A 12,677-nucleotide genomic window follows, 5' to 3' on the forward strand; every position below is an offset into this window, starting at 1 on the left:
CAAAGATGGAGAAAAGAAGAATTAATATGTAAAGAGAAGAAATGGAGAGCAGGATGGTTTCCAAATTGGATGAAGAGGAGGGTAATGATTCTGTTGGAAGAAACTGGGAGGTCAGAAGGATCTCTTCTGGGCCTAGAGGAGGTTGGATTTTATTTTTCTAACAGAATATTTTGTAAATATTATTAAATGCTATATTTGAATGGTTTTCATCAAATGTCTCTTGGTCATGTATTTATTTAGAGTATCTTTTCCATTTTGCAAGTAAGACAGTCAACTAACATAAAAAGGAATTAACAGTAAAAGGGAAACGGAATGTGCATTTTTCTTTCAGTTAAAAATGAAATGTTATCTGCTGTTAATTTAAGTGGATTAATTAGCTGATGGCTATGTAGCCCTGACCAGCTTCAAAAAAGCAGTTAATAATTATGAGTGATTAAAAAAGCATGAGTTGCAAAGGGGCAAGTGAAGGCAAAGTATAAGGCTTTCTCGAGAAACAACTAGAAAATAGACACAAAATGCGAAAAACTAAATGGTATAACGAAAGCTTTTTTCCTAAAAAAAGGTAACACTTTTTAAGCTAAATTTATTTTTAAATTTAAGTTAAATTACTTTTTATTGAAGCTAAATATTATATTGTTCAATGTTAAATCACTTTTAAAAACACAACCACCACATTTTAAGGGATAAAGAACATTCTGAATATATTCTTTAAAAAAGAAATGATACTGCAGTGTTTTACATATCTTCTCATAACCAAATGAATGAAAATGTAATTCCTGATACTTAATGACCATATTTAGGTATTAAAATAAACAGGTGTCCCATGGAATGAATGAGATGAATAAGGATCATTAGTCTTCCATACGGAAGATGATTAACGAAGTTGAAATGCAGGAAGCTAGAGAATGAGGGAGCTCACATTTATGTCAAGAGATTGGCGACAGCAAAAAAATACTGCAGTATAATAGGCTTCTTTGGATCATTTGAGAGGTACTGAATAGTCCTAAAATCATTCCTATGACTCACATCAAGCTGCTTGTGTATAATGAAGGTTAGAGAAGAACATGAAGAACATCCGATTACAATTATTCTGAAATCAGCGGGATTATCAAGCAACCTGATTTAGAAATAGCCCTACATGGTAAGGGAGGTGGATTACTTCATGCTTCAGAATGAAAAGGCATAAATGAGATGAGGTAAAGGACTCCAATCTTTATTCATATTTATTCTATTGTGCATGAATGAGCTCATTCCTCTCTGTTCCTACAGGTTCAAAGGACTTTTAGAAACACTGACTCCATTATTTGTTTTATATAGTTGGCATGTGAACTTTGGCACATAAGGTAACTAGAAATTCCACACAAATTCAATTCTTTTAGTTTTTAATAGCATCGGACTAGTAGCTATACCACCGTAGGCAACTCACTTAACCTTTCCGACCAAATGGAGGACTTCTGTGAAACAGAGGTCTGGGCTAGAGGATCCCTTCTAGTCACACGGTTCTCATTCTATCATCCCAAAGACTCAGTGTCTGGCGTTAAAAACAAGTGCTTTAAAAATGAATTAGTACACAACACATAAGATCTATGGTTTTTACTCCTTTCTTTTCAGTAGAAAAGAAAAAGAAAAGTCATGGTTTCCTTTTCAACAATGTCTTCTCAGCCATGTTTCAATCTCAGCCCTTAGGCTTGAAAAGGCCTTAAGAGGCTATAGAAAAAGTGAAAAAGTTAAGAATGAAAAAGAAAATTGATAGAATAACCAGATAGTAACTAAATGCATGTTCTTTCAAAGCTCCCCTTTTCTTAAGAGCATTGAGATTTAATTATACTTATTTTGGTAAATCGCAAATTATTCTGCTCGTGTCTCATGCCCCAGGAGATGGCCCTGACACACCTATAGTAAGGGGAAAAAAAATGTAGAAGTAATTCCAATGGTTACTAAAGAAATTTGAGCCTCAGTTGTCAAACTTTAGTTTGCATTAAAACCAACCCAGGAGCCGGTTAAAATTTCAGAATCCTGGGCTCATTGGTGTGCTGGTAACAAACCGGCTCTGAAAAAAACATGCACTTGTGTGTATATATAAATTTATTATAGTTTTTATTAATAGAAAAATGTGTGGCACACAATTTATAAATAATAATAAAATATATAATAGTCTTTATTGTAAATTCCATTTAACCAGTTGAATTTCACAAAATTCTTTTGTTAACTTTTGCTGAACCAACCCATGGTTGTAACTGATGAGTGAGTAGTTCAGACATGAATGTTTGTTGATATTCTTGTTTATGGAAACAACAAAGACATATGTTGGAAGTGCACTTGCTAGTCAACAATGTCAGCAAAATCTCTGCTGTATTGGATAATAGTTTTTGAATAGTGGAAGATTATTTCCTCAAATTTTTGGGCTATTCACAATAATCTGCATTACTAACATCTTTTCCACCATTTTCTTAAATCTAAACAACCAACAAAATAATTTATCACCGATATGCAGAATTTGTCAATTTCCATGGCGTCAATTTTCCTACCATGGTCGATTTCAAGCTACCAATATGACATCACCGAACACTGGGTTGGGAAGACATGAGCAGTTAACACATCATTTCAAAAATAGTATTCCTCTATTTTTAGACAATAGACGTAAACACCCTCAAGAGCACAGATAATAGTAAAATGCAGTAAAATAATTAGGAGATGATGATTTTTGAGTTTTTACTGCCTTTATTTTTAATGATGGCTATAATTAACAATCAGCTCACAAAGTATCTGAAAATTAACAGTTGGCTCTCGTGAGTAAACATGAGCCAGCTTCAGAGCACCACTGGCTAGCCTCTACTTTCAGTGTATCTGATTCCTGGTTAGAACGAGGAATTTTCATTTTAAAAAGCACCCCAAGGAGATTTTGGTGCAGGTGGTCCTCAGATCCGACCTTGAGAAATCCTGACCTAGACTATGTACTTTAGAGGTAATTCTACTAAGACCTTCCAGCTAATTATAATCTTTTAAATGAAACAATAAGAGGAGTTCCTTTGTTTAAGTAAACACTGGGCAAAATTTTTCAAGTGTGAAAGCATCTAGCATAGGTAAGGACATGGGGCTCTCGCATTCACTGTGGACTGTAAATTGGAAAAACTGTTTTGTCAGGTAATTTGGTGGAATCTGTTACGGTTTAAACACTCCATGACCCAAAAATCCCATTTCTAGGAATCTCCCCTGCAGCCACAATACATGGTTACCGAAAACATTTCTAACATTAAAGTTCACTGCGGCATTGCTTGTAAGAGCAAAAAACTCGGAACTTAAACGTCTTTATTAGGGAACAGGATATATAAATTATAGTATATCCACCCAACAGATTACTAGGCAGCCATTATGAATAATGGAAGAGCTTTAGATGTGCTGCCTTAGAAATATGCCCAGGGTAAATTGTAAAATTAAAAACAACAGCAGACGCAGATCTGTGGAGAGTGTGATCTGATTTTTGTCCAAAAAACAAAAACGTGCATATATACATATCTGTGGTTTCTGTGTGTATATGGAAATATTGGGAGAAGCACGTGAACAGTTGGCAGATAAAAATGGTAGTTACCTGGAGGTCAGGGTGGAGGGAGAATGGGAAGTGGGATTGAAAAGGGTATTATACATTTTTTTTCTTTTTTAATCTATATACCTTTTCTTTAATGGCTTTATTGAGACATAATTCACATACCATACAATTCACCCCTCTCAAGTGTACAATTCAATGGTTTTTAGTATATTCACAGATATGTGCAACCATCACCGCATACTATAGATTTTTGAAATAGTAAAGTATGATGAGTGATTTATTTTTTTACTTTTCTTTTTAACGTTTTTCTGTATTTTCCAAAAGATGAAAAATAAAGTTTGGGAGAGATTATTTTAATGGGAAGCAAATCCAAATGCAAACAACAGCCTCCATATTTGCAATTTCAAAGGAGATTCTTAAACATGTAAAGTAATCCAGGATGTTTGAAAATACATAGATTTAAATACCCCGATCCACAGTGTCCCTCGCTTTGCAGAGCAGTGAGTAAAAGCAGGCTTGGCATATCTCTCTGGAAAGCGTGCAGGAGGAAGCTCCTCACAGATTTTGAAAAGACACCAGAGGAAGCAACGGCGAGCAATCTTCTGCCCAGTTTCCCACTATCTCCGCAATCGGGTATCTGGGAGCCAAGAGCACTCCAATGCTTACACTGAAGTCAGAGTAGTCTGCTTTATACTGGAATGAAATAATTTTAAGTGTAGCTGCCTTGCCACTGATCTATGCTCCAACTTGTTCAAAAATGCATTAGCAAGGGATTTTTCCTGGGCTCACAATTTCAAAGCTTTTCCAATAGCTTCCTGGCAGTAGTCTTGTAAGAGGCAGAGATGCAGCAGGAGTCACAGTGGAATCAGAATCCCTCTGGAGTCCTCTGTTTTCTTTTCTGCCTGCCATTGTTCCATTCCCTCACGCTCGCTCTACTACTCCTTCCGTTGTGGTGAATCAGGAACCCCTGTGTCTGTACGTGTATGAGTGTGGAGAGTGTATGCATCAATGCGCGCCCTAGGTCGGTAACACTCCCTGTCTGGAACTAAGCTATTCAGAAGCCACACCTAAATGGGTCACAGCCAGAATGGAATAACACCAAGAGGGCAAGGAGAAATCAAATCTGAAGGTCACCAATTCCAGGCACTAGTGTTTCCATGATTTTATTCAAAAAGGGCTTCAATTCAGAGTCTGTTTGTTCTAAATTTACAAACAATTAAAGGAAATGTAGCTACCTAGATTCCACATTTAAAGCATCAATTTAGAACAAGGGAGAAGGATGCTTATAGGAAATCAATCTGGCAACATGAAATGTCTTTCTAAAAACTAGGTGTGGTCTTGCCTGCCTCTCAACCTCCTCTCTCACTGCACAGTCTGCGTACTGGCTCACGTGATTACAATCACTGTTTTAGTTTTACTTTATTTGCCCCCGTTGGATGGTGAGCTATTTGTTCTTACTCATCTTTGCCTCCGTGCAGTGCTCTGCTTGAATTAAAATGAACTGGAGTGGTAGCTTGACAACAGAGGAAGCCTTAGAAAAGCAGACAGAAGAAGGCAACAAGCCCAGGAACATGTGAAAACTCTACTCCTAAAATTTTGAGGGAAATCATTGTGCAGTAGTTGATATTCAGGATGATATCCCAAAATTATGAAGAAAAGGGGAAGGGGGATAAGGGGGACAACTAACATTTATTGCCAGACTGCTCTATGTTGGGCACAGCTGTAGGCATTTAACATCCACCATCTATTTTAATGTCCTAAGACATGTAACGTATTTGGGAAAGATTTCTGTCCAAAATGATTTCAAGTTATAGTAACTAAAGAGTTAAAACCTTAGCTTTCTGGAAAACTTGGCTATTGAAGATGATTAATACTCCAAGGGTTCTAACTAGAGGTTTATGATCTGATTTTACTAATAGAACCCCAGAAATGTAGAGATTAAACTTCTTAGAGCTCATGTGAGTGGAAAACAGGATCCCCAGGTTTCGTGCATCTCATTTAGAATATAAGTAAATAAACACCCACTACAAGGAAAATGAATCTTTTAGCTATAGTCCTAGAACATGCTAAAATGTAGGTGTACTTTGAGGGCTGTGACAGAGGGATGGAAGCAAGCTCTGGATGTGTGTATGGTATGCGTGTGTGCTGTGTGTGTATGTGCATGCATGTGTAATCTGCATCCTCGATAATACCTGCTAGTTTTCCTATATGTTCCAAGTGCTTAAGGCCAGTAAGTAGTTTCTAGCTTGGAAATTTTGCCAACTCAAAGACAGTCAGAGCTTATGCACTTGGGAGGGGATCCTCACCTCCATTTTTAGAATATCACTTCCAACTTCAGTTGGTGACTGCATGGGTTTTCCAGTTTGAGAAATGAGCTATTGTTGGAGACTAGTAAGCTAATGCCAGAAATTCTGGAAGGAAGAGGCTAGTTTTCTTAAGATTCTCCTGGGCCAAAACATCCAGAAGAAATGTGGTGAATTTCTGTGACAATCTCAGGAGAAATTTCTCTTTGGAATGAGACTTTATTAAAAAAAAATGTGGCCAAAAAAACGAAGGACCAGGAGGAATCCCTAGCTTCCACTATTCAAATTTCCTTAAGGGCAGGGTTTTGGTCTTGTAGTTTATCTTTCTGTAACTAAACTATGAATAACAAACTGCTGTGGAGAACAGGAAACAGAGCCTAACTAGGAAACTTCTACTGGCAACGTGACAGACGTGAACACAGTACAAAACTATGTTTAGACACAGAGTCTAAACATAACGAGGAATTACAACGCCCTTGAAAAGTAACCAACATACTCTTTATATTATGGGCAACTATGACAAAAGGTTGCATTTGGGGGAATTTACATCACCCTGAAGCCTTTTATAGGGGCTATAATGATACTAGCGAAACCAGCAAACAGTTCGCCACAGATGATTAAGTAGCTAGGAACTAAAGTTTTTTTCCCTTTTTGCAATTACTGAATACAGCTTTCAGTTGTTCCCCCACTCATTGTTTACCGTGCTGCTTAGGCAACACGCTACCTGACGCCCCCTGGGTTCCCATAGATAACATCTCCCTGGAGCCTGGATCACCGTGGTAATGGGTGTGTGAGCTATTTTTCAGGAATTAGAACCCCTTGTCCACCTCAGGCCAGTTGAGACCACCAACCCATCAACTGGGTCCTCGCAGATGTCTGATAAGTGATTTTTTGACATCAAGAGGCTAAAAACTCCACCCTCAGATCATGCTAATGCCACCATTTTGTGAACATGTGGCCTTTGAAGAGGCATGAAGTTTGACTACACTTGTGCAGATCAACTACCTCATCGCTCCTCACCTCCAATCATCTATCTCCACACTTCAGACCACCTTGCCCCCTATACCATAAATATCCGAGTCCCCATTTTCGAGGAAGCGGACTTGAGACTCATTCTCTCACTTCCTCGCGTGGCTGCCTTGTGATTAAACCCTCTCTCTGCTGCAATCTCACTGTCTCGGCGTTTGGCTTTCTAGGCAGCGGGGAAAAACGAACCTGGTGTGGTAACACTAGCTAACACTTGTTGAGTACTTACCAGGTACCTTTACATGAACCATTATGATCCCATTTCATAGATAAGGAGGACAGCGAGGTTTAGAAACTTGGTGAGGGAAACAGCAAGTGCCACTGCCATGCCATCTGGTCTTAGAGTTTGATCACCCAACCCTTGTACTATGCTATTGCTTACATAGGAGATACTCATTTCTAATTAGATTACATTCTGTTTTCTATGGAATATTAATTTATAAAAAGCGAAGAAGCCTACATTACAAAGAAACCTCATTCTGGCTTCCTGAATCCCAATTCTGGCTCACTCTGGCCACCTAAAGCCCCAATCCTTTCTTCAAAAGGCTAGTAGCTTTTCCGCACACTCAAGCCTGAGGCCGAAGTGAAAATCGGATCAGGTTACTTCTTGGCTGATAAGCACTCTGAGTGCTTTCAGAATTAAGTCCTAACAAGGATCTTTAAGGTCTGGTCCCCACCTTTCACCTCTCTTCTCATTTCTTGCCACTTCTCCCTTTGCATTTCACACTCCAGTAACGCCAAATTACCAGGAGTTCCCTGTGGACGTGAGGCTTTTCACTCCCCTGTGTCTATGCACATGCTTTACCTTTGTCTGGAATGTGTCTTCCTCCGGCCCCTGCCTACCTGGGGGCTCCAGATCATCATCTGAATCCTTGCTCTGGTTCCACCTTCTATGAAGCCTTTCCCAGACGATGTCCCTCTCCCCTTCTAGGCAGACCTATATGCTCTGCCTTTCCACAGCCTCATAGCTGGTATGCATTTCTATCACTGCCTGTAAACGCAATGTTTCTGTGCTTGTCTCTCATGCTAGAATATACCAAACTCCCGTGGGCAGGAAGATTAGTATACCCGGCACTAGCACAGGTTTCACACTATGATTGACAGGGCATTTAATAAAGTTGGCTGTTTTTAAATGATGCTTTTACAGCTTCATATTCTGCGCAATTTCCAAAACAAACAAAAACCGAAACCAAACATTTCATGTAACCCCACAGAACTCACTTTAAAATCACATCCAATCTTTTCCTACTGCTAGAGATCCCAGGCCAAGATGTACCCAGCTGGCTCCAGGCTATGTTCTCTCTAGCACTTGACCACATTCCAACAAAGTTTAGAAGATGTTTTGCCTTGGCTGTGGGTGCTTTATTAAGGAAAAGTCCTAGGCTTCTCAGCTCTCTAAAGCCTTCCCTGTGTGGAAAGATGCTCATATCCTTAAGCCAAACATTTTCCTGCTTTTCAGTAGAGTGCAGTAATTTCCTTGTAGTGTTAGTCTGCTGCTGATCTACACTTTATCTACTTAAAAGTATCATCAGTAGTTTTAACATCAAGTTCAAATCTTCACTGACACTAATATGATTATATAGGGGTTTGTGTGTGTAAAAATATATATATATCTATAATACATATATAACATACATATTTTCTAATCATTAGAGGATATGATGATATAATTATTTTCCACTTCTAGGTGCATCTGGAGATAAGTGTGTGATCACCATACAGAACCTTTTTACAGTATAAGTCACCCCTCATGGTAAATCAGGCACCTGGAGATTTACATGAACTCTTTTTTGTCAGGAGGCTCTGAGTGGGAATGTAGCACACTGACAGGTCCTGAAGGACTTAACATAGTGCTTCTATGTGTGCAATTTAAAAATTATAAAGATCATGTTATAACATTCTAAAGGAAAAAACCCACACAATCCCGTCTTTCATGCTTATTGACTGTTTCCTTTTTTTCCTCGTTCCTTATAATCCCTGGAAACATACAGCATACACATAGTTTTACGTAATCTGTATAAAATTTTATGATTTGCTATTTTTGTTGTTATATCATTTTTTAACTAGTCTCCTATTAAGGGACATTTGTTAACTTTCCAGTATTTCATATTAATAGTTAATGGTGCATAAATAACTGTGGGTAGGTAGCTCACTTAAAAAAAAACAAACAAACTCTTTCTTTAGGATAAAACCCTAGAGCAAGATTTTAATGTTCTATATAAAATGTCTATAAATACGGTAAAGTTGCTTTCCAAAACATTGCCTTAATTTATAAAGCCCCCCAAACTGTAACAGATTCATCCAAAACCTGGAAGTCCTGGGTTTTATAATTCAATCTCCACTCACCCCAAATTTATTAAATGTAAAATGCTCTCTCATTGTTTTAGTCAGATTTGATATTTTCCCATGCGTTTATTTAAGCCGTGTATAGCTTAAGGCACAAGATAATATCTAATGTTACTGAATGAATTACAGGGTAAAATTTTTTGTTTACATTTTTATTACATTACTATAAAGTTTATGAATTACAGCACTAGTAATCTTTTTACCTCATACCTCGCACATATCTTCTTTCAGAAAAATGGTGCTCAAAAAAGTGAAAATTGAAAAATTGCTATATAAAGTTTCTCATCTGTCTCTTATAGTAAACAATAACTACATATTTATATATTAAAATATCAGCACTATTTATTACCCCTAGATTAAACATAAATTAAAAATGAAATTAATTCCTCATCAGTAATAAATTAATTTAAATGAAATTATTACAGTAGTATACTAGAAACTAGTACACATCGCCCATTTTCCCTGGGTATCAACGCAGTATCTGTTAGGAGGTACTACAAAGCTAAGAGGAATTAGGGTGGAAAGTCTAGGCCAGGATTCTATAGAAGGATGGAGAGTGGGGACAGGCTGTGTGTGTGGCTATGACCAGCCACTTTAGTTGTGGTGGTTTGTCTTTTTCCAAAAATTAGACTCTTGTGAATGCTTTGGAAGTCAGCAGTCTTCGAATCTGCCTGTTCCACTGACCCCAACATGGGAAATTCTTAGAGCAGATATTTTTTTCTTTGTTCGTCAAACACAAATATTATTTATTCCTTTGTTGTCAACAGAACCTTATCTCAGCACTACAGACAGTTAACAATTTAAGATTAGTTTCTGTTCCAAAAATGGAAAAATATTTGTATATAACTCAAAACATATTTTTAATATAAAAACAAGTTTTATTTGGAAGTTAGGTTCACGGGCTGGTCCCCAGGAACTTGTTTAACTGATAATATATCTGACCGCAGTACTCATTATAACTCTTCAGTTACATAAAATTATTCTTCCCAACATCTTTTTCAGAGGGAGACTGCATTTACTGTCCCAGTACTGAATGCCAACAGTCTATGGAACCTCTCACCACATGGGCGATCTTTGCAAAGCCCCAGAGGATATTTCACTTCCAGGGATGGACATGTACTTCTAGACTTAGTTGCCAGATAGAAAGTTAATGTGTCTGGAGAGGGAAATGTATCAGGTTAGTTAGTAGAATATAATGTTAAATTAGAGAACTTGGGGGAATATGTATAAGTCAGCAAAACAGAGGGAAAAGCTGACAAACCAAGGAGAAGACTGCCTATTAATATTTACACTCCCGTGAACACGAGTGTGAACCTGGAATGCAGCTGGAGTTTGACTAAATGCAGCAGAAGGAATAATAAGCACCAGTCTCGGTTGCCTTGGGAACAGGGCCCTTTCCTCATGTTAATGCTTCTATAATAAGAAAAGGAGCATCTAAATGAACTGCGTAGCAATCATGGATAGAGCAACAGGTTCTAGGGGGGTGTTCAGCAGTGTCTAAGGAGTAGGTGGGGTCTGTGCATTAGTGCAGTGGCAAATGGACAGTTCATGAAGTGGAAAATGTAGTTTACAGATAAAGCACTGACATGAGCCTGAGTGAGAACCTCCCTGGTATTGTAAAACTTGTTGACTCTCCCAATGGCTGTCTTATAGTAATGTAAATAAATTACTAGTCCTTATTCTTTCTGACAATGCTGCTTGGAAGGAAGGGGCAGGCATATAAGACAATATATTGGAAAACAAAAGAACTCTAATGTCAGCATAAGAGAAAGTACAGTAGGATATGTAAGAGAATATAACTTTCAAGATAAAAGTCATCTCTTCAATCATCCCCAAATTAAGCGAATCAAAAGCAGTTGTTTCCTAGTGGATAGAGAGTGTGGTCAATTCTTCATTTTATTATCTGTATAATAGTTAGTACATATATTTTAAGCAATATAGTATTAAAAGTTGTGCTTAGTTCTAACATTTCAAAACTTACCTCTAAAAGCACTAATATCCCCATAGTGTACTTGTAGTACGAAGTATTTACTTCCAGTCTCTCCTCCAACTCTGAATCCAACACCTAAAGATTTACAAAAGAAAATAAATTAATAGTTTAGAAATGGAAGTCCAAAATGGAGCTAATCTCAGGTTGCTGATCTATGAAATCCAAAGGGAAATAAAATAGCATATAACATATGAAATTATATGAAAATAAAAATAAACTAGGCATTCACTGAAAATTTCTAATATAATCTATCACTCCTTCTCAAAGTCCTCATAGAATTGTCTATATAGTTCCTACTTCAGAACCAGAGTAATCACTTACGCTTTAAGACAAAGGACAATTCACTGATTTTGAAAGAAACAGAACAAAATAAAACAAAACAAAATTCTGTCCTTGTAGGTTATATACAGACATACATAAGCCCATTCTTTAATTTTATTTTGTATATATTCATACTCATTTTTATTTTCCTATTGAATATATGAAATAGACCTCTTAGGAGCTTCTCAGAGCAATTACTTTTCTTCCTGCATGATAACAGGTACCTGCAAAAATGTCATTGATGAAGCCACTTACCAACTGGATTACAAAGTCCAGTGTGTCAATAAATTTTTGGTATCTGAAGGATTCCTAATAGTCTTACTACTAATAGAATTTGCTAGCAAGCTAAAAAAAATCTATAGAGAAAATATCCATAGGTAGAAAAAAAATTTTTTTCTATCTGTTCTACTAATGGATCTTAAAAATGTCAACAAATCCATGACAGACCCTCCCCCCCCATTAGTTCCCAAATGTGTTTGGTAGTGGCTGCCTGGTAAAGTAAAGAGAGGATTCTGAGGTTCATTTGAAGCAAAGCAAAACAGACATCAATCAGAGAGCTGGCATGAGCTAGGGAGGCCAGAGAGGAAAATGTGCATCACAAGACACCATCCCTGAACCACGGCAGACCTATTCTGAAAGAGAACTGCCCATTCCCTTTGATATTAAGACACATCAGGGAACAAAAGAGAGTCTGGCAATTTACTCACACACTGGAAGCTATGAACAGTTTAGAGGTGAAGTCAGATAGCCAGCTGAGGTTTGGCATCTTATTAAATACCCAGGTTCCAGGACTATAAAAAAAAAAAATCTGTTTGCTGAAACAGCAATTTATTTAATTCCTAGCTCTCTTGGCTCAGGAAATGCTCCTGCTGTCAAGAACCAATGTGCCTTAGGCCAAAGGTGGCTTGAGGTATACTTGGCTGTTTTCTACCTAAACTGTTGTGCGGGCAAATTACTTACCAAAGAGGGACAGAGAAAGAGTAACTACCCAAATGAAAGCTTTTCACCACAAAGCTGGTGATATAGGTATTATTTAGTGTGAAACTGCAAAATGGAACTTTGTCAAAAACTGTCGGAAAGAACATCTAAGAAAAAGTACTTCAGAATCAGAAATTATGTAGTTTAATATAAGACTATCCAAGAG

The 12,677-nt window shown here is 37.5% G+C and overlaps 1 protein-coding gene across 51 annotated transcripts in view; it reads right to left on the reverse strand.

Annotated features, from left to right (window-relative positions):
* Positions 1-12,677, reverse strand: part of PAM (peptidylglycine alpha-amidating monooxygenase) — a 274,367-nt gene that overhangs the window by 78,558 nt on the left and 183,132 nt on the right. For all 51 annotated transcript variants that reach the window (NM_001081767.1, XM_070232839.1, XM_070232848.1 and 48 more), the window contains 1 exon segment: positions 11,204-11,287. In NM_001081767.1, the coding sequence (NP_001075236.1) occupies positions 11,204-11,287 (84 nt within the window).

Source organism: Equus caballus, chromosome 14, assembly GCF_041296265.1.
Source record: "Equus caballus isolate H_3958 breed thoroughbred chromosome 14, TB-T2T, whole genome shotgun sequence".
Taxonomy (NCBI): Eukaryota; Metazoa; Chordata; class Mammalia; order Perissodactyla; family Equidae; genus Equus; species Equus caballus.